This window comes from Cherax quadricarinatus, chromosome 36 (assembly GCF_038502225.1).
Source record: "Cherax quadricarinatus isolate ZL_2023a chromosome 36, ASM3850222v1, whole genome shotgun sequence".
Taxonomy (NCBI): Eukaryota; Metazoa; Arthropoda; class Malacostraca; order Decapoda; family Parastacidae; genus Cherax; species Cherax quadricarinatus.
In genome coordinates, this window is record NC_091327.1 from 21,381,964 (window position 1) to 21,408,668 (window position 26,705).

General features: G+C 38.0%; 1 protein-coding gene across 1 annotated transcript in view; it reads left to right on the top strand.

Annotated features, from left to right (window-relative positions):
- waw (Translation factor waclaw) overlaps nucleotides 1-24,873 on the top strand; it is a 38,709-nt gene extending 13,836 nt beyond the window's left edge. Inside the window, exons 5-12 of the mRNA XM_053780107.2 lie at nucleotides 2,529-2,658; nucleotides 7,001-7,110; nucleotides 7,314-7,440; nucleotides 16,351-16,489; nucleotides 17,466-17,680; nucleotides 19,284-19,412; nucleotides 22,012-22,095; nucleotides 24,614-24,873. Coding sequence (XP_053636082.2) covers nucleotides 2,529-2,658; nucleotides 7,001-7,110; nucleotides 7,314-7,440; nucleotides 16,351-16,489; nucleotides 17,466-17,680; nucleotides 19,284-19,412; nucleotides 22,012-22,095; nucleotides 24,614-24,739 — 1,060 coding nt within the window. The 3' untranslated portion in view covers nucleotides 24,740-24,873. The remainder of the gene's footprint in view (nucleotides 1-2,528; nucleotides 2,659-7,000; nucleotides 7,111-7,313; nucleotides 7,441-16,350; nucleotides 16,490-17,465; nucleotides 17,681-19,283; nucleotides 19,413-22,011; nucleotides 22,096-24,613) is intronic.
- The last annotated feature ends 1,832 nt before the right edge of the window (nucleotides 24,874-26,705 follow it).

The window sequence follows — 26,705 nt, forward strand, 5'->3', positions numbered from 1 at the left end:
TTACAGTTCAAATGACCCTCTGAACTCCAGATTCCCACCTGTTCTTCAGGGTACTGAATTTCTCACCTCCGGAATTCAAGTCTGGCTAGTACAGGAGACATTAAAATAAACATGTAAGGAAATACAGTAGCTAGAATCAATGCAGCATGCGATAAATAATAATAATAATAATAATAATACGTAATAATATTATTATTACTAATGTTTTTGTTATTATTATTATTATTATTATTATTATATTAGGGACAGCACCTAAACTCACAAGGGATATTAAGCACTAATTTACCATCCTATAACTAAATTTTTTTTTTTTTTTTTTTTACTATGCCTTGAACTAGTTAGCTCAAATAGAGAATTGTTCTAGTTTTTATGTTTATAACCATTGTAACTGGCATGTTGCTATTGCCAGCAGAACAGACCTGTTGGAAATTCTGTGACCCAATATATCCATCCAGATCAACCTTACCAAATAGTGTTTTGTGTTGACATTCTTAGTATTGTGATTTTTCATAAAGAATAAAACGGCACAGTGCAGTTACTGGAAGAATACACAAATAACTCGCACGTACTATGTTATGGTCCAAGTCGCGCCAAAACGTCATCATAAGTTTCTTTCTCCTGTATGTGGGTTATTTGTGTAATGTGATTTTTCATCTTGTGGGGCTACGGTGTCTGCTGTGCACCAGCATCTATAAACACAGTGTGAGTTACAGTCATGTTTCTTATCAGTTATTAACCTCCTTTATATAATGTGCTTTTCTTTTTTGTAAATACAAGTGAAAAAATGTTTCCAAGATGAATTGCATATATGTGTACTATGAAGGTCTTTTCACATGCTGTTCAATTTTGAATATACTTTTTCAATCATATTTACAAAGAAATCATACTGTATGGAAGAGCTTTATAAGGGAGGTGACATATACTCAATGGAGTTTGCATAAATGGGGAGAAATCAGAATGGGGGTACATAACAAGCGGTGTTCCTCAGGGGTCAGTGTTGGGCCCGTTTTTGTTCACAATTTACATAAACAACATAGATGAGGGAATAAATAGCGACATAAGCAAATTTGCTGACGACACCAAAATAGGCCGTCCAATTCATTCTAATGAGGACATTAGAGCACTCCAGGATGATTTGAATAGACTGACGCAATGGTCGGAGAAGTGGCAGATGCAGTTTAATATTGACAAATGCAAAGTTCTAAATGTTGGACAGTTAAATAACCATGCCACATATAAACTAAATAATGTAGATCTTAATACTACCGATTGCGAAAAGGATTTAGGAGTTCTGGTTAGCAGTAATCTAAAACCAAGACAACAGTGCATTAGTGTTCGCAGTAAAGCTAACAGAATTCTTGGCTTCATATCTAGAAGTATAAATAATAGAAGTCCTCAGGTTGTTCTTCAACTCTATATATCCTTGGTTAGGCCTCATTTAGACTATGCTGCTCAGTTCTGGTCACCGTATTACAGAATGGATATAAATGCTCTGGAAAACGTACAAAGGAGGATGACAAAGATGATCCATGTATCAGAAATCTTCCCTATGAGGATAGACTGAGGGCCCTGAATCTGCACTCTCTCGAAAGGCGTAGAATTAGGGGGGATAAGATCGAGGTGTATAAATGGAAAACAGGAATAAATAAAGGGGATGTAAATAGTGTGCTGAAAATTTCCAGCCAAGACAGGACTCGCAGCAATGGTTTCAAGTTGGAAAAATTCAGATTCAGGAAGGATATAGGAAAGCACTGGTTTGGTAATAGAGTTGTGGATGAGTGGAACAAGCTCCCGAGTGCAGTTATAGAGGCTAAAACATTGTGTAGTTTTAAAAATAGGTTAGATAAATACATGAGTGGGTGAGGGTGGGTGTGAGTTGGTCCTGACTAGCTTGTGCTGCTGGGTCTGGTACAGTGCTCCATCCTTGAGTGGGGATGACCAGATTGGGTGGGTCATTGGGATAATCCGGGGGGGTCATTGGTCTAATCCGGGGGGGTCATTGGGATAATCCGGGGGGGACATGGACCTGCTCCGCATGGGTCAGTAGGCCTGGTGCAGTGTTCCTTCTTTCTTATGGTCTTATGGGTGGGTGTGAGAGGGTGTAAAATGGACCTGACTAGCTACTAGGTCGGAAGCAGTACTAATCCCTTAAGTGATGTGTCTGACCTCACTAGGTCAAGGCATTGGCTTAAGCCAGTGGGGAGTATTGGAGCTGCCTCACAAAGACCAGTAGACCTGTTGCAGTGTTCCTTATTTCTTATGATATTATGTTCTTATGAGGGCAAATATTCTATTAGTGGGATGGATCTGTGAAGGACCTGCCTAGTATGGGCCAGCAGGCCTGCTGCAATGTTTCTCCTTTCTTATGTTCTTATGAAAGACTACGATTACTAGAAGAAAGTGCAATCCAATTAATCATTCCAATATCTGTAAGTATATTTTAATTTAAAAGTAATTTTTACACTCAAATGCAGTATGTCACTTCCAGAGGTATTGTATGTGTTAATATATTTCCTTTTAATCTGCAGGTATACGGGACAGGTTGGGTATTTCACAGCTAACATACGAGCAGCTAAAGAAGCACAAGTGGGGGACACGTTCCATCTTAAGAGTGCAAAATGCGAACCTCTTCAGGGCTTCAAACCAGCAAAACCTATGGTGTGGTCTGGTGATAATAATTTTTAAATCTTGTTATTTTACAGTTGGATTTGTGCAATTTTGGGATTAGTACATAGAAAGAGCTAATACAAGTGTTGTTGATTGCATATCTGTAATATGTATATAGTCATCTAGAATTTTATATGAGTACAGTTGAGTCTTTAATGCTTTAGTAAGCATTTGCAATTTGGAAAATAAACTGTAAATTAAATGCAAATAATGGGGAAAAATTATTTGTTTAAAAAAAGGTTTTAAGAATGTCTTCAAAAAATTTTAGTTTTCAAAATCTGCATATTGTTTAACCACTGTACTTGCAGCTGGGAAGAGATATTTTTTTAGAAGCTATTATTATGTAAAAAAGTAAATATGGAAAGTGAAAAATGAAATAATTAGCGACTCACTGCTGCAAAACCAGGAGGAGTAAATAGGTTAGTGGTAGCATGGGATAACTGTATAGTAGCACAGTAGTCACATTACTGCATGTCTTTCAGTTTTTTTAAATATTATTTGTACTACTGCATATACTATATTTTTTTTCAACAAATTGGCCATATCCCACTGAGGCAAAATGACCTAAAATGAAAACAAAAATTTTTTCTTTATAAATTTAGTAATTTATACAGAAAGGGTTACTAGCCCCTTGCTCCCAGCATTTTATTTGCCTCATATGACACACATGGCTTACAGAGGAAGAATTCTACTGTAAGTTAAGTTTTAAGTTTACCCGAAATGTAATGCATATAAAGGGGCTTTTGGCACGTACACCCAATTGTTATACTCCTTTGTACAGACGTGTATCATGCTGAAATAAAGTAATTTATTATTATTATTATTATTATATGGAATATTTTAGGTTCAGATATACAGTGGTACCTCGAGTTTCAAACAGCTCCCAACTCAAACAATTATCTAAGTGTATTTTTGTAAGTGTATTTTTGGGGGTTTCCAATGGACTAATCTAATTTACATTATTCCTTATGGGAACAAATTCGTTTGGTATCGGTACTTGACCAGCCTTCTGGAACGAATTAAGTTTGTAACTCAAGGTACCACTGTACAGTAGTATTATAGAATTATGGGTACATATCTGTTACCTGTTAACATACCTGCTATCTGTTACCATCTTTTAGGAGTGAAGACGAACAGGATGTGAGTGTGGGGGAGGTGTGTGAGGCATTACGTAGAATGAAAGGGGGTAAAGCAGCTGGAACTGATGGGATCATGACAGAAATGTTAAAAGCAGGGGGGGATATAGTGTTGGAGTAGTTGGTATTTTTGTTTAATAAATGTATGACTTCCAGCAAGCGTGCGTGAGCGTGTTAGATAGGAGTGAATGGAGACGAATGGTACTTGGGACCTGACGATCTGTTGGAGTGTGAGCAGGGTAATATTTAGTGAAGGAATTCAGGGAAACCGGTTATTTTCATATAGTCAGACTTGAGTCCTGGAAATGGGAAGTACAATGCCTGCACTTTAGAGGAGGGGTTTGGGATGTTGGCAGTTTGGAGGGATATGTAGTGTATCTTTATATGTGTATGCTTCTAAACTGTTGTATTCTGAGCACCTCTGCAAAAACAGTGATAATGTGTGAGTGTGGTGATAGTGTTGAATGATGATGAAAGTATTTTCTTTTTGGGGATTTTCTTTCTTTTTTGGGTCACCCTGCCTCGGTGGGAGACGGCCGACTTGTTGAAAAAAAAAAAAATGTATGAAAGAGGGGAAGGTACCTAGGGATTGGCAGAGAGCATGTATAGTCCCTTTATATAAAAGTAAGGGGGACAAAAGAGATTGTAAAAATTATAGAGGAATAAGTTTACTGAATATACCAGGAAAAGTGTACAGTAGGGTTATAATTGAAAGAATTAGAGGTAAGACAGAATGTAGGATTGCAGATGAGCAAGGAGGTTTTAGAGTGGGTAGGGGATGTGTAGATCAAGTGTTTACATTGAAGCATATATGTGAACAGTATTTAGATAAAGGTAGGGAAGTTTTTATTGCATTTATGGATTTAGAAAAGGCATATGATAGAGTGGATAGAGGAGCAATGTGGCAGATGTTGCAAGTACGTATATGGAATAGGTGGTAAGTTACTAAATGCTGTAAAGAGTTTTTATGAGGATAGTGAAGCTCAGGTTAGGGTGTGTAGAAGAGAGGGAAAGTACTTCCCAGTAAAAGTAGGTCTTAGACAGGGATGTGTAATGTCACCATGGTTGTTTAATATATTTATAGATGGGGTTGTAAAAGAAGTAAATGCTAGGGTGTTCGGGAGAGGGGTGGGATTAAATTATGGGGAATTAAATACAAAATGGGAATTGACACAGTTGCTTTTCAATGATGATACTGTGCTTATGGGATATTCTAAAGAAAAATTGCAAAGGTTAGTGAACGAGTTTGGGAGTATGTGTAAAGGTAGAAAGTTGAAAGTGAACATAGAAAAGAGCAAGGTGATGAGGGTATCAAATGATTTACATAAAGAAAAATTGGATATCAAATTGGGGAGGAGGAGTATGGAAGAAGTGAATGTTTTCAGATACATGTACTTGGGAGTTGACGTGTCGGTGGATGGATTTATGAAGGATGAGGTTAATCATAGAATTGATGAGGGAAAAAAGGTGAATGGTGTGTTGATGTATATGTGGAGACAAAAAATGTTATCTATGGAGGCAAAGAAGGGAATGTATGAAAGTATAGTAGTACCAACACTCTTATATGGGTGTGAAGCTTGGGTTGTGAATGCAGCAGCAAGGAGGTGGTTGGACGCAGTGGAGATGTCCTGTCTAAGGGCAATGTGTGGTGTAAATATTATGCAGAAAATTCGGAGTGTGGAAATTAGGAGAAGGTGTGCAGTTAATAAAAGTATTAGGCATAGGGCTGAAGAGGGGTTGTTGAGGTGGTTTGGTCATTTAGAGAGAATGGATCAAAGTAGAATGACTTGGAGAGCATTTAAATCTGTAGAGAAAGGAAGGTGGGGTAGGGGTCATCCTCGTAAATGTTGGAAGGAAGGGGTAAGGGAGGTTTTGTGGGTAAGGGGCTTGGACTTCCAGCAGGCGTGCGTGAACGTGTTAGATAGGAGTGAATGGAGACAAATGGTATTTGGGACCTGACGATCTGTTGGAGTGTGAGCAGGGTAATATTTAGTGAAGGGATTCAGGGAAACCAGTTATTTTTATATAGCCAGTCTTGAGTCCTGGAAATGGGAAGTACAATGCCTGCACTCTAAAGGAGGGGTTCGGGATAGTGGCAGTTTGGAGGGATATGTTGTGTATCTTTATACGTATATGCTTCTAAACTGTTGTGTCCTGAGCACCTCTGCAGAAACAGTGATTATGTGTGAGTGAGGTGAAAGTGTTGAATGATGATGAAAGTATTTTCTTTTTGGGGATTTTCTTTCTTTTTGGGTCACCCTACCTTGGTGGGAGACGGCCGACTTGTTAAAAAAAAAAAATATGTTACCTCTCTCATTATTAATGTTACTGCTAGCAACAGAACTTTTCTCTAAGTTTCAAGCATGACACAGCTGAATATCACATAATGCAATACGTATTTTGAAATCTTGCCAGATTTGTGAACTACCAATCTCAACTGCCAGATTATTACTAAACCAAAACCTCTGTAAATATGTTGTATCTATACTGTGAGAATTCCCAGGTAATATACCCATTCAGCAGTACTAAAGTGCCAATATCTATGAAATATGTTATGCAGATGGAAATAAAAAAGTTTAAAACCCATGTAGTGAAAGATTCCACAGATAAGGAATATGATTTAAACAAATGGCTGAAAGCACTGCAATTGACCTTATTGGTAAGCAGAGGAACAAAGAGGATGCATATGTGATACTGTAAGAAATGAGCTTATAAAAGGCCTCAAGAAAGTAAACAAGTAAGATTCCTTGACATTTTTAATAGGGAGAACAAGAGGTTAGAGTTCATAAAAAAAAAATAGAAGGATACTAGAAAATATTTCTTCACAAACATTGGTGGTAGATATCTGGGGAAAGGGAGGCACAAATGAAAATTAAAATAAATTACTAATTGAATATGGCACAATGTGTATAGTTCTACTCTTGTAAGTACAAAAAATTATTCACATGAAAATAGGCATTTAATATAAATTGAGGTGGTTGATGTAAAGGCATAGTCAAGCCTTTACATCAGTGACCTCAGAAAGTATCAGTAGGCAACACTGTGGTACAAAGTAATGAAAATATAAATCAGAGGTAGCATAAAAGTTATTTTTTGTTTTGATTTGGTCTAGATTAACGAAATTATTAAATGAAGAATAATGAACTAGATGTAAAACTAAGGAGGAACATATCAATTCATGACTTTATTCATTTCAGGTGTTTGGTGGTGTTTATCCTATTGATCAGAAGGAGCACCCAGCACTCAAAGCTGCTATAGAACATCTCTGCCTCAATGATGCAAGTGTGTCTGTTTCCATTGAATCTAGGTAAGAAGGCTGATGTGTTTAAAATTAATAATCTACATTTAATTTAAATCTGGTATTTTTTTTTAACATACCGGCCATCTCCCACCAAGGCTGGGTGACCCGAAAAAGAAGAAAATGTAAAGTTTTTCTTCTTTTTACATTTAGCAATCTGATAATATCCTTAAAATATAAATTAAAGATTGTATTTGTTATTGTTTTTCCAGTGCATCATTAGGTCAAGGATGGAGACTTGGATTTCTGGGTCTTTTACACATGGATGTGTTTACCCAGCGGCTGGAGCAAGAACATGGTGCTCAAGTGATCATAACAACTCCTACTGTTCCTTACAAGGTTAGCCCATGCTTTTCTTTTTTTATAAAGTTTCCTATAATTAATAACGTTTTTGTGTTAATAATATTTGCACATTGTTTATATTTATGTAAATCTTTTTTCTCTATACTTTTCTTTTTTGTAAGCTTTCCTATTATTAATAAAGTTACAATCCGCCACTGTCCTTGGCGTTAATCTTGACTACCGTCTTCGCTTATACGGACACATTCACTCAAGGCATACAATAGCTTGTAAGGCCCTTGCGGGCCTCTACAAGTTGCAGCAAGCCTCCCAACGCACCTCCTAGTTTTTTCTAGTATTTTTGTCTACCTTCTCTCCTTCTTCCTACTCAAATCTTATTATATAATAACTTCTGTGAGTGATGCACGTGTTATCTTAGTTTCTGTGAGTGTGATAAGGCTGGAGTACTCTGAACTGTGTCATTTAGTTTTCTGATCTTGTTTGAGATAAGATTGTGAGGGTCGAGGGGCCACCTGCAGTGACCAGAGGTGGTTAAGTTTTCTCACATGTTTACACGGGTGACTACGGTAAACAATATAGTTTTTGTCTCCCCAGGAGATTACTTGTATGCATGTAATGTTGATGTATGTAAAATTGTTTCTGTGTCAATAATGTTTGTACATTTTTTTTTTCAACAAGTCAGCCATCTCCCACCAAGGCAGGGTGACCCAAAAAGAAAGAAAATCCTCAAAAAGAAAATACTTTCATCATCATTCAACACTTTCACCTTACTCATACATAATCACTGTCTTGTTTATGTAAATCTGTTTCCTCTTTTTGTTCGCTACATCTCTGATGCCTTGTTTATTGTGGAAATGCTCTCTCCTCAAGTTGACAGCTTTCATGCTGACTCTTTCTCAGGCTTTCCAGATACTGCCTTTCAGTGTTGAAAGGATTCTTAATGAAACATCTGAAACATTTGTCAAAATAATTACAGGTCATCCATCACTAATCCGGCAATCAGTTATCTGGTTCCATCAGTAATCCTGCACTAATTTCAGCTAGCATAATTTCAAATTTCATCATTATACTGACTCAGAAGTTGTGTATATGGTTGTAAATCCACAGCAGCAAGCCAATGGAGGAGAAAGCAGTGATGAAAATGAGGAAGATGTAGCAGAAAGAGTCTTTATTGGTAGGTTAATTAAGTGTATTCTAACCTAACCACTCTGTAATCTGGCAAACTCGCTAATCCAACACGCTGCAGGTCCCAATGATGCCGGATGTGTGGCCAACCTGTACACTTATTGGGCTAGCTATAACAAAAATAGTATCCATCTGCATGCACTTTTAAGCAAGAACTTTCATTAAGGATCAGGATAATTTTCAGCAATTATATTCAAGTGAAGAAGTAGAAGAGAAGAAACATGAAACATAGAGAGGAACATATAAAGAAAAAACCAGAAAGAATTGGTAGAAAGTTTTTCAAGAAAAAAGTGATGTGAGTGGAGGAAAACAGAGCAGATGATGATAAAATGTAAGCTATAGTAGTAAGAAGAGTGGCTAGTAAAATAAGTGCAAGTTTCTTATTATTTTGGTTAAAAATTATTTAATTAAAATGAGACTGGGTAATTTTCTATTTTTTTTTTTTTTTTTTTTGATTTCTAATCATTATATAAAAATTTCCTTCAGTACTGTTATCATTAAAAAAATTTAAGAGACAGTTCAAATGCTAAGGGATAGCATGATGCACAGAGCTTAGAAAGGTAATAATAAAAATGAGAGATAGAAATATCAAGATACCATAGTAGATAGATTTGAGTAATGAGATTAGGGCTATTGTTGCTTGCCCATCTTAAATCAGTTACAAATACTCCAGTATAATGCTGATACGTATATAGTATTTTGATCCAAGGTATTTCTGAGTATTGAGTAATGGTTTGTGTGGTCTAAGATTGGTGTTGTCGTCTTAGAGTGAAGAAGAAAACTATATTTCAGACCTGGAAGATTTGAAACAAAAGCCAATCAGTGTGACTTATTTCCGTTGGGGTATGTTGGCTTTCTGTCTTAAGATGTGACCCACAATCATCAACTAACACATAAGGGAACAGGGGAAAGTAGGTGTTAGGAGATATGCCCATGTACCCTACCTTGTTTAGAATTGAGTTCAGGACCTTCAATTCTAGACAATATATAGATGGGGTTGTAAAAGAAGTAAATGCTAGGGTGTTGGGGAGAGGGGTGAGATTAAACTATGGGGAATCAAATACAAAATAGGGGTTGGCACAGTTACTTTTTGCTGATGATACTGTGCTTGTGAGAAGAAAGTTGAAAGTGAACATAGATAAGGGTATGGTGATGAGGGTATCAAACGAGCTAGGTAAAGAAAAATTGGATATCACATGGGAGGGAGGGAGTATGGAAAAAGTGAATGTGTTCAGATATTTGGAAATAGACCTGTCACCAGTTAACTATAGAACTGATGAAGGAAAAAAGGTGGGTGGTGCACTGAGGTACAGTGGAACCTCAAAAATCGAACGTATCACATATCGAACGTTTTGAAAATAGGACCATTTTTTCGGACAAACTGTGTCCCTATTATCGAACGTGCCCCTATTTTTGGACCGTCGGGTATGGGACCTGTCTGCCACCCGCTTTGTCCGCGTCCCCGCGCAGGCGCCGTGAACAGTCTAGCTTTGTTTATGCTCGAGTGAACACTGACTTGCGCTCTCATTCACGCATTTTACGATTATTTTGTTGTGTTTAGTGCTTGTGGGATTGTAAAATAAGCTGCCATGGGCCCAAAGAAACTTGCTAGTGGTACCCCTGTGGTAAAGAAAGTGAGAAACACCATAGATGTGAAGAAGGAAATAATACAGAAGTATGAGAGTGGTGTGAGACTTGTTGAGCTTTCCAGGATGTATGGTAAAAACAAGTCTACCATCGGTTCTATCCTGTCAAAGAAAGAACAAATCAAGGAAGCTGATGTTGCGAAAGGTGTTAATATAGGGAGTGGATGAGGTGCCTTCTTCAAAGATTAAGGAGATTTGTGCCAAGTGGAATGATGTCCAAATGTTTGTGCAGAAGTACCACCCTGAGCAAGCTGAAACAAGCCATCTTTGCAACAAGTTCAGTGACAGAACCATGTCCCATTTTAGGGAAATGTTAAAGAGGCGCCAGAAACAGAGGACTGTGGACAGTTATTTAGTGAGACAGGGGTCCAGTGACTCTCAAGCTGGTCCTAGTGGCATTAAAAGACAGAGAAGGGAAGTAACCCCAGAGAGGGCTTTACCTGAAGTCCTCATGGAGGGGGATTCTTCTTCCAAACACTAACCCCAACTCCCTCTCTCCTCCTCCCTATCTTCCAGATGCCATCACCAGTCTTCAATAAAGGTAAGTAAAAATGTTATTTTATATGTATTACTGTGCATAATTAAAAACTATAGTATTTGTTGTATGTAAAACTGTAATTAATCTCTATAAAATGTATTTTTTGTGTGAATATTTTTGGGTTTCTGGAACGGATTAATTGTATTTCCATTATTTCTTATGGGAAATATTGCTTCGAATTTTAGACTTTTCGAATTTAGAACTAGCTCCTGGAACGGATTAGGTTTGATTTTTGAGGTTCCACTGTATAATAATAATAATACTTTTTATTTCAGCATGATAGATGTTTGTACAAAGGAGAATAGCAGTTGGGTGTACATGCCAAAAGCCCCTTTTTATGCAGAGCTTTTCGGGCAAACTTAAGACTACCTTAAAATTAGTAAGGCAGTAACAGTGCAATAATTGTATATATGGTCATTAGGTAGTAGGTTGGTAGACAGCAACCACCCAGGGAGGTACTACCGTCCTGCCAAGTGAGTGTAAAACGAAGCCTGTGATTGTTTTACATGATGGTAGGATTGCTGATGTCTTTTGTCTGTCTCATAAATATGCAAGATTACAGGCATGTCTTGCTACTTCTACTTACACTTAGGTCACACTACACATACATGTACACATTTATTTATACACACTCATCTGAGTTTTCTTTGATTTTATCTTAATAGTTCTTGGTCTTATTAATTTTCCTTTTATATCCATGGGGAAGTGGAATAAGAATCTTTCCTCCGTAAGCCATGCGTGTTGTAAAAGTCAACTAAAATGCCGGGAACAATGGGCTAGTAACCCCTTTTCCTGTAAAGATTACTAAAAAGAATAAGAAGAAGAAAATTGTCAAAGTGGGAAGTCTGAATGTGCGTGGATGTTGTGCAGATGATAAGAAAGAGATGATTGTGGATGTTATGAATGAGAAGAAGCTGGATGTCCTGGCTTTAAGTGAAACAAAGCTGAAGGGGGTGGGAGAGTTTCAGTGGAGAGGAATAAATGGGATTAGGTCAGGGGTTTCAAATAGAGTTAGAGCTAAAGAAGGAGTAGCAATAATGTTGAAGGATAAGCTATGGCAGGAAAAGAGGGACTATAAATGTATTAATTCAAGGATTATGTGGAGTAAAATAAAGATTGGATGTGAAAAGTGGGTTATAATAAGCGTGTATGCACCTGGAGAAGAGAGAAGTGTAGAGGAGAGAGAGAGATTTTGGGAAATGTTGAGTGAATGCATGGGGAGTTTTGAATCAAGTGTGAGAGTAATGGTGGTTGAGGATTTCAATGCTAAAGTGGGTAAAAATGTTATGGAAGGAGTAGTAGGTAAATTTGGGGTGCCAGGGGTAAATGTAAATGGGGGGCCTTTAATTGAGCTATGTGTAGAAAGAAATTTGGTAATAAGTAATACATATTTTATGAAAAAGAGGATAAATAAATATACAAGGTATGATGTAGCACGTAATGAAAGTAGTTTATTAGATTATGTATTGGTGGATAAAAGGTTGATGGGTAGGCTCCAGGATGTACATGTTTATAGAGGGGCAACTGATATATCGGATCATTATTTAGTTGTAGCTACAGTTAGAGTAAGAGGTAGATGGGAAAAGAGGAAGGTGGCAACAACAAGTAAGAGGGAGGTGAAAGTGTATAAACTAAGGGAGGAGGAAGTTCGGGTGAGATATAAGCGACTATTGGCAGAAAGGTGGGCTAGTGCAAAGATGAGTAGTGGGGGGGTTGAAGAGGGTTGGAATAGTTTTAAAAATGCAGTATTAGAATGTGGGGCAGAAGTTTGTGGTTATAGGAGGGTGGGGGCAGGAGGAAAGAGGAGTGATTGGTGGAATGATGAAGTAAAGGGTGTGATAAAAGAGAAAAAGGTAGCTTATGAGAGGTTTTTACAAAGCAGAAGTGTTATAAGAAGAGCAGAGTATATGGAGAGTAAAAGAAAGGTAAAGAGAGTGGTGAGAGAGTGCAAAAGGAGAGCAGATGATAGAGTGGGAGAGGCACTGTCAAGAAATTTTAATGAAAATAAGAAAAAATTTTGGAGTGAGTTAAACAAGTTAAGAAAGCCTAGGGAAAATATGGATTTGTCAGTTAAAAACAGAGTAGGGGAGTTAGTAGATGGGGAGATGGAGGTATTGGGTAGATGGCGAGAATATTTTGAGGAACTTTTAAATGTTAAGGAAGAAACAGAGGCAGTAATTTCATGCACTGGTCAGGGAGGTATACCATCTTTTAGGAGTGAAGAAGAGCAGAATGTAAGTGTGGGGGAGGTACGTGAGGCATTACGTAAAATGAAAGGGGGTAAAGCAGCTGGAACTGATGGGATCATGACAGAAATGTTAAAAGCAGGGGGGGATATAGTGTTGGAGTGGTTGGTACTTTTGTTTAATAAATGTATGAAAGAGGGGAAGGTACCTAGGGATTGGCAGAGAGCATGTATAGTCCCTTTATATAAAGGGAAAGGGGACAAAAGAGACTGTAAAAATTATAGAGGAATAAGCTTACTGAGTATACCAGGAAAAGTGTACGGTAGGGTTATAATTGAAAGAATTAGAGGTAAGACAGAATGTAGGATTGCGGATGAGCAAGGAGGTTTTAGAGTGGGTAGGGGATGTGTAGATCAGGTGTTTACATTGAAGCATATATGTGAACAGTATTTAGATAAAGATAGGGAAGTTTTTATTGCATTTATGGATTTAGAAAAGGCATATGATAGAGTGGATAGAGGAGCAATGTGGCAGATGTTGCAAGTATATGGAATAGGTGGTAAGTTATTAAATGCTGTAAAGAGTTTTTATGAGGATAGTGAGGCTCAGGTTAGGGTGTGTAGAAGAGAGGGAGACTACTTCCCGGTAAAAGTAGGTCTTAGACAGGGATGTGTAATGTCACCATGGTTGTTTAATATATTTATAGATGGGGTTGTAAAGGAAGTAAATGCTAGGGTGTTTGGGAGAGGGGTGGGATTAAATTATGGGAAATCAAATTCAAAATGGGAATTGACACAGTTACTTTTTGCTGATGATACTGTGCTTATGGGAGATTCTAAAGAAAAATTGCAAAGGTTAGTGGATGAGTTTGGGAATGTGTGTAAAGGTAGAAAGTTGAAAGTGAACATAGAAAAGAGTAAGGTGATGAGGGTGTCAAATGATTTGGATAAAGAAAAATTGGATATCAAATTGGGGAGGAGGAGTATGGAAGAAGTGAATGTTTTCAGATACTTGGGAGTTGACGTGTCGGCGGATGGATTTATGAAGGATGAGGTTAATCATAGAATTGATGAGGGAAAAAAGGTGAGTGGTGCGTTGAGGTATATGTGGAGTCAAAAAACGTTATCTATGGAGGCAAAGAAGGGTATGTATGAAAGTATAGTAGTACCAACACTCTTATATGGGTGTGAAGCTTGGGTGGTAAATGCAGCAGCGAGGAGACGGTTGGAGGCAGTGGAGATGTCCTGTTTAAGGGCAATGTGTGGTGTAAATATTATGCAGAAAATTCGGAGTGTGGAAATTAGGAGAAGGTGTGGAGTTAATAAAAGTATTAGTCAGAGGGCAGAGGAGGGGTTGTTGAGGTGGTTTGGTCATTTAGAGAGAATGGATCAAAGTAGAATGACATGGAAAGCATATAAATCTATAGGGGAAGGAAGGCGGGGTAGGGGTCGTCCTCGAAAGGGTTGGAGAGAGGGGATAAAGGAGGTTTTGTGGGTAAGGGGCTTGGACTTCCAGCAAGCGTGCGTGAGCGTGTTAGATAGGAGTGAATGGAGACGAATGGTACTTGGGACCTGACGATCTGTTGGAGTGTGAGCAGGGTAATATTTAGTGAAGGGATTCAGGGAAACCGGTTATTTTCATATAGTCGGACTTGAGTCCTGGAAATGGGAAGTACAATGCCTGCACTTTAAAGGAGGGGTTTGGGATATTGGCAGTTTGGAGGGATATGTTGTGTATCTTTATATGTGTATGCTTCTAGACTGTTGTATTCTGAGCACCTCTGCAAAAACAGTGATAATGTGCGAGTGTGGTGAAAGTGTTGAATGATGATGAAAGTATTTTCTTTTTGGGGATTTTCTTTCTTTTTTGGGTCACCCTGCCTCGGTGGGAGACGGCCGACTTGTTGAAAAAAAAAAAAAAAAAAAAAAAATGGTCATTAGGTGAATTACAATGATTACAAGAAAATTGAATATTCTGTTAGTTCATACTATATGGCTTTAATAAGTTTGGTAGAGAAGAATTACAGTTTTGATTATTGACCTAAGGTGGACACAATGGAATGATTAACATTTGAGAGGACTACAGATATTGAGAGTAAGTATATATTGATTATAATGTTTTACCTATGTTCATGATATTGAGCAAATGCACATATAGTTTTTACATATTTATTTATGATGGGCTAGGATAGGTTAAGGAGATAAGGTGTTTTCTAACTGTACTTTTAAAAATGCTACCTGAGCCAGCAGTTCTACAGATTTATGGCAGAAATTTGCAGATTTTGGGTCCTTTTATGTACATTGAGTTTTTTAAAAAATTTAACCTGACACTGTGAAGACAAAAAAAAACATTATCAATGGAAGCAAAGAAAGGAATGTATGAGTATAGTGGTACCAGCACTCTTATATGAGTGTGAAGCATGGGTTGTGAATGTTGCAGCAAGACGGAGGCTGGAGGTGTGGAGATGTCGTTTCTAAGGGCAGTGTTAGGCTAGGTTAGGTAAGGTTTGTCAGGAAACAGGACAAGTGTTTCCTGATGCGGATCTTAGTCAGATGATGACCCACCGTTGGAGCTTTTGGTCATCTGGATGAGGCCTTCTGCTGGCTTACCAGTCCACCCCTTAAAAAATTATGGTCATAATTATAACCAATTCTCTAAAGGACAGTGTGTGGCATAAATATTATGCAGAATTTGTAGTGTGGAAATTAGGAGGAGGTGCGGAGTTACTAAAAGTGTTATTGAGACAGCTGAGGAGGGGTTGTTGAAGTGGTTTGGTCATTTAGAGAGGAAGGAGCAAAATAGGATGACTTGGAGGGTGTTTAAATCCGTAGTGGAGGGGAGGAGGGGTAGGGGTCATCCTAGGAATGGATGGAGGGAGGGGGTACAGCAGGCATATATGAGCATGTTAGATAGGAGTAAATGGAGACGAATGTTTTTTGAAACCTGACGAGCAATTGGAGTGTGAGCAGGGTAATATTTTGTGAAGGGATTCAGGGAAACCAGTCAGCTAGATTTGAGTCCTGGAGGTGGGAAGTACAATGCCTGCACTTTAAAGGAGGGGTTTGGGATATTTGCTGTTTGGAGTGACATCTGAACTGTTATATCAGAACTGTCAAATATGTATATACTGTATATATTTTTTTTAACATGTCAGCGATCTCCAACCAAGGCAGAGTGAGCCCCCTCCCCCCCCCCCCCCAAAAAAAAAAGAAACACTTTCACTATCATTCACACATAATCATTGTCTTTGCAGAGGCACCCAGATACGACAGTTTAGGTAATCACTGCCACATGTTCTGTGGAGATGGAGAAAACTTTTTTAATTACCCCAATGTGAATGATCTATATAAAGTATATTGTTTTTCTTTGTTTAATACTCTTCATATTTCTTCAGGTAAAATTGCGGGGTGGTCGTGTCATTCGTGAGTTTGGTAGAGAAGAAGTAATCATCACTAACCCATCTCTTTGGCCAGAAAAGAATAACATCAGTGAGACAAATGAACCATTTGTTATGGGTACTATTATCACACCTGGTCAGTTATATCTCAAAGCAATTGTTTAATTTACATATAATTGTGGATTACTGTACTTACGTTACTAAGAATTTTTTATTTCTTATTGTATATGAAATGCTTTAAGTTATAGCAGTAAACAAAGGCCTTGCATTGAAGTACAGTGCTGTATTTCAGTATTCTCTGACTCTTTTATGATCTAAACTTCTATAATTTACAAGTGAATTTACTTGTAATTTATTTCTTATTTTATGAACTGGTTCAGTGTCAAAGAGTTTAATTTTTAGACTTGTAATGCCTGTTAATAATTTTCCTTTTATTTTGTTCTTTGCAAAAAAGTAAAAGGTCTCATTATTTTCATTTTTGTCTTCAGTCTGACCTTAATCTTATGAATATATCAGTCCCTGGCCCAAAATACATCTTTCACCCTTCAGAATTTAGTTTATTTTTTCAAGTTATATCAAAAGAAGCTGATATTGCACATGACATAATTCAATATTTTTGATGAAATATTCTCTTCTAAATTTTAATATTTTCCTTTGTTTAGGCACTTCTGCAATTGTGTTATAGTGATCTTCTAGGAACACAACCAGCTGACTTTTACTTCACCTCTAAACACCTTCAGTAATTACTGTAGTATTGGCCTTTTTTAGCCTAACTAACCTTCTGCCTCCATTTCCTCTTTATTATCAGCAGCCCCCAAGCTATATCCCCAGCTGCCAACCCATTGTCATACAATCAACACCCGCACTCATTCTCTCTACATGATGGATGCCTGTACATCAGTATTTTGTTGTTTTAGTATGTTAGTTTATCTGAATTCTTAATCAGAATATGTGCATTCATGGCAGAATGTCTTGGAATTTAAAACACATGTGCACCACTCCTATTTCATTTCTGTTTCCACATGGGTTTGGATTTCACTGATTAGGCATGTACGTATGACACTCCACTTATCAAAAAGCCATGCATTAATTTAATTTTGTGCATATTACAGACACTTACTTGGGTGCCATCATCGGGCTGTGTCACAGCAGACGAGGAGTTCAATATAGTATGAGAAACTTGGATAATACCAGATTAATCATACAGTATAAACTACCATTGAATGAAATTGTGGTTGACTTTTATGATGCTTTAAAGTCATTGTCATCAGGTTATGCAACATTTGACTATGAAGACTTGGGGTTTGAGCCGTCTGACATTGTAAAGGTGCTGTATTTGAATTTTCAATAAGTGTAAATAAAATTGTTTTGTGCCATCATATATAAAGACATCCTTTTGAAATTGTGGTTAAATTAAAATTTAATTTGTTAATATATTTTTACCAACGCTCTTATATGGGTGTGAAGCATGGGTGATGAATGTTGCAGCGAGGAGAAGGCTGGAGGCAGTGGAGATGTCATGTCTGAGGGCAATGCGTGGTGTGAATATAATGCAGAGAATTCGTAGTTTGGAAGTTAGGAGGAGGTGCGGGATTACCAAAACTGTTGTCCAGAGGGCTGAGGAAGGGTTGTTGAGGTGGTTCGGACATGTGGAGAGAATGGAGCGAAACAGAGTGACTTCAAGAGTGTATCAGTCTGTAGTGGAAGGAAGGCGGGGTAGGGGTCGGCCTAGGAAAGGTTGGAGGGAGGGGGTAAAGGAGGTTTTGTGTGCGAGGGGCTTGGACTTCCAGCAGGCATGCGTGAGCGTGTTTGATAGGAGTGAATGGAGACAAATGGTTTTTAATACTTGACGTGCTGTTGGAGTGTGAGCAAAGTAACATTTATGAAGGGGTTCAGGGAAACCGGCAGGCCGGACTTGAGTCCTGGAGATGGGAAGTACAGTGCCTGCACTCTGAAGGAGGGGTGTAAATGTTGCAGTTTAAAAACTGTAGTGTAAAGCACCCTTCTGTCAAGACAGTGATGGAGTGAATGATGGTGAAAGTTTTTCTTTTTCGGGCCACCCTGCCTTGGTGGGAATCGGCCAGTGTGATAATAAAAAATAATATTTTTCTTCTCCATGGGGAAGTGGAACAGAGTTCTTCCTTCTTAAACCATGCATGCCGTAAGAGGCAACTAGAATGCTGGGAGCAAGGGGCTAGTAACCCCTTCATTACTAAAGTTAAAAAGAGAAACTTTCATTTTTCTTTTTAGGTCACCCTCCCTTGGTGGGATAAGGCCAGTTTGATGGAAAAAAAAATCTTCTTTTGGTCACCCTGCTTTGGAGAGAAATAGCTGTTGAGTTAAAAAAAAAAATTAGAGACATTAAGTTATTAGTAAATCTAACCTCAAATTTAGTTAGCCATTTGTAGAATAATTAACTATAGGTTAATAGTTCTTTATTATATTACACTTTACAGTTGTTTTTCACCATGGTACTGAGACTCAAAAATACAAACATTTCACTATTAATAGTTCTCTAGCTGCTATTCCAGAAGGCCTAAACATTGCTGTTTGAATATTGACCCACAGAACTGCAATATGCCCACTCTCTTGTCAAAGTACAGGCAGTATACTTCCCAAACTTTAAAACTCAGTTTCTCTACCTGGTTTTCTGGAGCCCTTTTATATATGGTATATTATCTTGCTGTGGACAAACACAAGTATGCAAAACAAGTCTTTATTTGGATAAATGTTTTTCTGCATACTTATGTGGAGAGGGGGCTAGGGGACTTGTCTTCAGACTACTGCATTATTGTTATTATTTGGGAGCTTTAGGGAGACTGATAGAGATTATGGGGTCTTCAGCCCCCCTTGGTGCTGCCATTGTGTTGGGACCACCTGTATGTGTGAAGTGATTGGTCTAAAGTTATGTATTCTACGTTTGTCCACAGCTGAATATTCTCCTGAATGGTCAAGTTGTTCCTGAGCTCTCAACGCTTGCCCACATTACTCAAGCCAGAACACTGGGAAAGAATATTTGTGAGAAATTAAAGGAAACTTTACCCAAGCAGTTGTTCCAGGTATGTGAAAAAATATATATTCTGTGCTACATTTTTACATTAATGACTTCACACCACAGAAGGGTGACCCAGAGAAGGAAGCACATTAATCGTCATTTATTCAACTGCTCTTTTGCCAGAAGAGTGCTGACATGACATTCTAAATTGCTCTTTTTCTGCAACATCCCTCACTCCTCCTTCAGAGTGCAGGAGCTACCCTTCCCACCTCCAGGAAGTCTTGCTAACCAATTTCCTTGACTCCAGTCATAAATATCATAAGAGTTACCATGTATCAGAATTGTCAAGTCACTTTAATTTAGGCAGTAATGAATTGTCTTGTTTATCCATTTTTGCTTGTGCTTGTCACATGACTTTCCTGTGTGAACTTGTGACTTTCATAATGCACCTGGTAGACCAGAATTTTTTTCTAGGATTAACTATGTAACACCCAACTAAAAAAGTTTTGTGAAGGCCTAAAATGGTAGATCAGTGGGAAATTTGAGATTGCTATGAATTTTGTGGATTTACTATGTAGCGCCCATGAAAATTATTATAGGGAAAGATAGCCAAAATATATTCAAAGTGACATCAAATGTTACTTACTACCCTTTACATACAGCAGGACCACAAGAGATTATTATTGTTTTATCAATGACAATATTTCAGTACATTCAGAGAATGTTAATACAATGTTTTTTCTTCATTTTATCTATTTCCCACCAAGGTAGAATGACCCAAAGGAAGAGCTGCATTCACCACCACTTATTCAAGAATTAGTCTTTCCAGAAGGGTGGGATTAAATTATGGGGAATCAAATACAAAATGGGAATTGACACAGTTACCTTTTGCTGATGATACTGTGCTTATGGGAGATTCTAAAGAAAAATTGCAAAGGTTAGTGGACGAGTTTGGAAGAGTGTGTAAAGGCAGAAAGTTGAAAGTGAACATAGAAAAGAGTAAGGTGGTGAGGGTATCAAATGATTTAGATAAAGAAATATTGGATATTAAACCATACCACGGGCGGGATTGAACCCGCGGTCAGAGAGTCTGGAGTTTTGAGACTCTGACCGCAGGTTCAATCCCGCCCATAGTATGGTTTGTTTGCAATCGTGTCATTACGATTTCATGAGTCAATTGGATATTAAATTGGGGAGGAGGAATATGGAAGAAGTGAATGTTTTCAGATATTGGGAGTTGACATGTCAGCAAATGGATTTATGAAGGATGAGGGTAATCATAGAATTGATGAAGGAAAAAAGGCGAGTGGTGCGTTGAGGTATATGTGGAGACAAAAAACGTTATCTATGGAGGCAAAGAAGGGAATGTATGAAAGTATAGTAGTACCAAAACTCTTATATAGGTGTGAAGCTTGGGTTGTAAATGCTGCAGCGAGGAGGTGGTTGGAGGCAGTGGAGATGTCCTGTCTGAGGGCAATGTGTGGTGTAAATATTATGCAGAAAATTCGGACTGTGGAAATTAGGAGAAGGTGTGGAGTTAATAAAAGTATTAGTCAGAGGGCTGAAAAGGGGTTGTTGAGGTGGTTTGGTCATTTAGAGAGAATGGATCAAAGTAGAATGACATGGAGAGCATATAAATCTGTAGGGAAAGGAAGGAGGGGTAGGGGTTGTCCTCGAAAAGGTTGGAGGGAGGGGGTAAAGGAGGTTTTGTGGGCGAGGCGCTTGGACTTCCAGCAAGCGTGCTTGAGCATGTTAGGAGTGAATGGAGACGAATGGTATTTGGGACCTGACGAGCTGTTGGAGTGTGAGCAGGATAATATTTAGTGAAGGGATTCGGGGAAACCGTTTATTTTTGTATAGCCAGACTTGAGTCCTGGAAATGGGAAGTACAATGCCTGCACTCTAAAGGAGGGGTTCAGGATATTGGCAGTTTGGAGGGATATGTTGTGTATCTTTATAAGTAAATGCTTCTAAACTGTTGTATTCTGAGCACCTCTGCAAAAATAGTGATTATGTGTGAGTGAGGTGAAAGTGTTGAATGATGATGAAAGTATTTTCTTTTTGGGGATTTCTTTCTTTTTGGGTCACCCTGCCTCGGTGGGAGACGGCCAACTTGTTGAAAAAAAAAAACTATACTGTTTTCAGAGTGCAGGCACTGTACTTTCCACCTCCATGAACTGAGTCCCTTTTACCATATTGCTTCCATGTAGCCATGCTTAGTGCCAATTCTTGTACATTGTTCACATACTGCATATACAATAGTACCTCGGTACTCAAACATCTCACTACTCGAACAGTTCGGCATTCGAATGCTTTGTTCAGTAAAAAAATTCACTTGGTAGTCAATCGTTTGCTCGGTACTCAACCAAACAAACACGACCTGCCAGAACTTCACTGTAAACTATTTCGTGTTTCTTCGCATGTTTTGGTGTTTTTTTTTATTTTGTATAAATAAGTCACCATGGGGCCTAAGAAGATTAGTGATAACAGCCAACCAAAAGAAAATTGGTTGGGAAAAATTTGTTCAGTACTCGAACAGATCGGCACTCAAACAGCCTTCTGGAACGAATTAAGTTCAAGTACCAAAGTACTACTATACCATGTTTTCTCGCTTACTATAACTGAATACGTGATATTTAAAGTTATCAAAATTTTATCTGCAGATTGCAATACAAGCTGCCGTTGGAGGAGATATATTGGCACGGACCAACATAAAACCTGTGAGGAAAGATGTCCTTGCAAAGTGTGTAAGTTTATCATTTAACTTTGTCTAATTTGTATTTATCAAAAATATATGATAAATATATCCAAACTATTGGCTGAAGAGTATATTAACACACCATTCATTCAGCAGTGCAATAAAGAATAAAGATTTTATTTCTTTGCTAAGGTTACTATGTGTAATTACAATTTTGGTTCGTTAAGTACAAAGAAAGCCACTATCATGCCAGGGCATTTTGGGCAGACTAATCCTAGTATATAATAACTCTAGACAAGATAAGAGTGGTTAACTTTTTATTAAATCTTTATTTTATCTTAATATTAATGTGAGGTGGTCAAGGTGGAGGTTTATAAGAATAATAATCTTGAAGTTGCACATAAGAGCAATATTACAATTAATGGTTCAGACAGTAATATTTCATGGATTGAGAGATGTTCAATAAACTAGAGGTCATATAATATAATATTTGGGAAAGTTGCTTCAAACTGATTAGAAGTTGTTTTGGTTGGTTTGGTTAGTATTGAGAGATGAAATGATTTTTAAGCATAGCCCTAAATTTGTATGTAGTCAGGGGATCCTTTACCAGTTCAGGTAGTAAATTCTAGATCTTCAGGCCCTTTATGTGCATTGCATTTTTGCATACACAAGGGGTGTCGAAGAGTGCCTTGTTCCTTGTGTTGTGACTGTGCGTTCTGTTGTAGCTATAAGGAGAAGTTTAATTGGAGGGTTTATATTGGAGTTTAATGTTCTGTATATGAAGTAGGCATAATAATATGAGTGTATGTCTCATATATTTAGTAGGTTCAGGCTTTTGAAAAGTGGTGGGATGTGCTGTCTGGCACAGGGGCTGGTAATCATCCACACAGCAGCTTTTTGTTGGGTTATTAAAGGTTTAAGGTGGCTGGCTGTAGTTGATCCCCAGGCACAAATATCATAGATGAGGTAGAGATAAAGCAAAGAGTGGTATAGGGTAAGGAGTGTCTTTCGGGGTACATAGTATCATATCTTGGAGAAGATGCTCACTGATTTAGAAATTTTCTTGGATACATACTGGATGCGGGAATGAAATTTAAGATTACAGTCAAGGAGAAGACCTAGAAATTTACCCTCAGTGTGTCTTGTAATAGGGGAACCATTTATCTATATATTAAGTTGGATATTTAAGGCTCTGTTTCCAAACAGCATGAAGTATGTTTTGTCTGTGTTGAGACTGAGTTTGTTGGTCATCATCCAAGTACAGTGGTACCCCGGGATACGAGCAGCTCCCAACTCGAACAGTTATGTAAGTGCTTTTGTAAGTGTATTTTTGGGGGTCTGAAACGGATTAATCTAATTTACATTATTCCTTATGGGAACAAATTCTTTTGGTATCAGCACTCAAACAGCCTTCTGGAATGAATTAAGTTCGTATCCCAAGGTAAAACTGTATATATTTTAGCAGCTTGTTGTTTACAGTGTTTCTAAGTATAGCTGGGTTTGAGTGGGAGTTTAAATGCATAGGCATCATATTTCATATGACCCTCCTATATATATCCTCCACCTCCCTTTTTAACATCCCTCCTCTTTTACTTTTAATTATAAAGTTCATTTGCTCTCTGAGTTTCTCAGTTCATTAATCTCTCCAAAACGGTTTCTTGTTCTCATCAAATTTGTTAAAAATACTCGCTCAGTCTCTCATTGGCTCATCTTTTACATTCCTTCAGCTCTTGTTTAACCTGTTTTTCTCTCTGTATACTCTGCCTTCCATATATCATTTTTACAATATACTAATATTTCTTCATTCTTTCTTTCAACAAACTGGCCATATCCCACCGAGGCAGGGTGGCCCAAAAAGAAAAACAAAAGTTTCTCTTTTTAAATTTAGTATAATTTATACAGAAGGGGTTATTAGTCCCTTGCTCCCAGGATTTTAGTCGCCTCTTATGACACATATGGTACAGTAATTCTTTCAACACACAGGCTGTATCCCACCGAGGCGGGGTGGCCCAAAAGGAAAAACGAAAGTTTCTCCTTTTACATTTAGTAATATATATAGGAGAAGAGGTTACTAGCCCCTTGCTCCCGGCATTTTAGTCGCCTCTTACAACATGCATGGCTTACGGAGGAAGAATTCTGTTCCACTTCCCCATGGAGATAAGAGGAAATAAACAAGAATAAGAACTAGAAAGAAAATAGAAGAAAACCCAGAGGGGTGTGTATATATATGCTTGTACATGTATGTGTAGTGTGACCTAAGTGTAAGTAGAAGTAGCAAGACGTACCTGAAATCTTGCATGTTCATGAGACAGAAAAAAGGACACCAGCAATCCTACCATCATATAAAACAATTACAGGCTTTAGTTTTACACTCACTTGGCAGGACGGTAGTACCTCCCTGGGCGGTTGATGGTACAGTAATATTTATTAAAAATATATCAGTTGCATTCTTTAATTGGCATGATTTGATTTACCTGTGTTTGAAGATACAAAGTGTGATGAGACAAAATTTTATACAGTATTTCTCAATTTCATTTTGAAATCATTGTATATTTTCTTAATTTCAGTATGGAGGTGATATTTCAAGAAAAATGAAGCTGTTGAAACGTCAGGCTGAGGGAAAGAAGAGGATGAAGATGTATGGAAATATCGAAGTACCTAGAGAGACATTCATTAATATTTTGAAAAGATAATCTTTTATTTTTGAATAATGGTCAAAATGACTTTAAGGTACTGTATATAATTTAATTTTCCAAAGTCAGAAAGATTTTGTGTGTATAAAATAACTTAAAATAAGTGCAACCATAGTTGAACGTTAATTTTGTACAGTAATTGCAATAAAATTAAGAAAATACAGTTCTCGTATTACACAGTGGATTGAAATTTGGAAAGTATCTGTACATACTGTACTGCAGCTGCGGCACACAAAACAGCTGACACGTACCACCATGGATGCTGCAGTTCAACACACCTCAACAAGCCAGAAGAACCATCATGTGTACTGCCATATCTTCACAATTTGCGGCAGAAGCTGGAGCTCTCTTTACACTAAAAAGACTCATTGCTCATCTTGCCTGAAAAAAGCACACCACAACAAATGCCTCCTGCTTTATAAAATATCTTGTCCATGACCTGAACTGTGTTAACCTGATGCCCAGAGCAAACATCTGTGAATAGGTCCTTTTCTGGGCAGTCCCCTCTTTATACACCTACCATCCAGTTTACAACCTGCTCGACATACGACCACTCAGCTTACGACTATGTTTTGTATGCAAGTGTTCTGGGAAATAAACAACTGTTTGTATTATACACAGTGTTTCTCCTAAACCTTACAGTATAAAATACAGTGGACCCCCGGTTAACGATATTTTTTCACTCAAGAAGTATGTTCAGGTGCCAGTACTGACCGAATTTGTTCCCATAAGGAATGTTGTGAAGTAGATTAGTCCATTTCAGACCCCTAAACATACACGTACAAACACACTTACATAAATACACTTACATAATTGGTCGCATTCGGAGGTGATCGTTATGCGGGGGTCCACTGTACAGTACTAATACCATAAAAAGTAAGGTAAAAAATGAAATACCAAAATAAAATCATTACAATAAAGTGATGCTGATATTCAGTAGTAAGGTTCGACTTACGTCCATTTTGACTCACGACTGGTTAGTCGGAACCATGTTCGGTCGTCAGTCGGATGGTAGGTGTAGTTCCTTGTCATCTCCATTGTTTGGAATAAAGCAGTTTTAAACTTTTATTTTTGTTTACCTCAACAGTTATCTCCTGCCAAGGCAAGATGATCTACAGAAGAAAGCACATTTACCATCATTCATTTAATTGCTGTCTTGCCTGAAGTATGATATCACAAGTCAGATAATCCTCTGACTGCCAGAACCACACCCCTCCTTCAGGGTACAGGCACTATACTTCCCACCTACAAGACTTAAGCCTGGCTAATCAGTTTTCCTGAGTCCCTTTATAAAAGTCACTTTGCTCACACTCTAAAGGCATGTCCATGAATAACCACTTGTTTACATTCATTTGTATCTAACTCATTCACACGTGCTTCCTTGATACTCAAACCCCCTTTTTTACCTCCTCCATCCAACTGTTCCTAGGATGAAGACCCTTATGGGTTTGGCACTTGGTTATGATTATAATAATATTCCTAGGATGAAACTTACCCTTCCTGCCTTCCATTCCTATCTTTCTCCATCCTTTGTACATGCCCAACCATGCCAGCAACCCCTTCTTCTCCCTCTGAATTAATATTATTAATAGGGGGTGTGGATGTTGTGTTTGGAGGGTCTCATGTGAACTATGATGTTGGTGCCCTTCTGGCAAGACAGTGATTGAACGAGTGACAGTGAATGAGTTTTCTTTGTCAGGTCACCCTACCTCGGTGGGAGATGCCCAGTGTTATTTTTTTTTTTTTATTATTTAGTCCAGGTAGCTGGATTCGAGTACTGGAGGTGAAAAGTACAATGCCTGTTCTCTGGGGAATGAGTAAGTGGTTGCAGTATGGATCATCATTTGAACCATGATGTCACCATTCTTCTGGCAAAACAGTGATTGTATGAATGACAGTGAATGATTTTTTTTTTTTTTTTTTTTGGGGGGGGGGGGGGTTATTACCCTACCTTAGTTGGTAACAA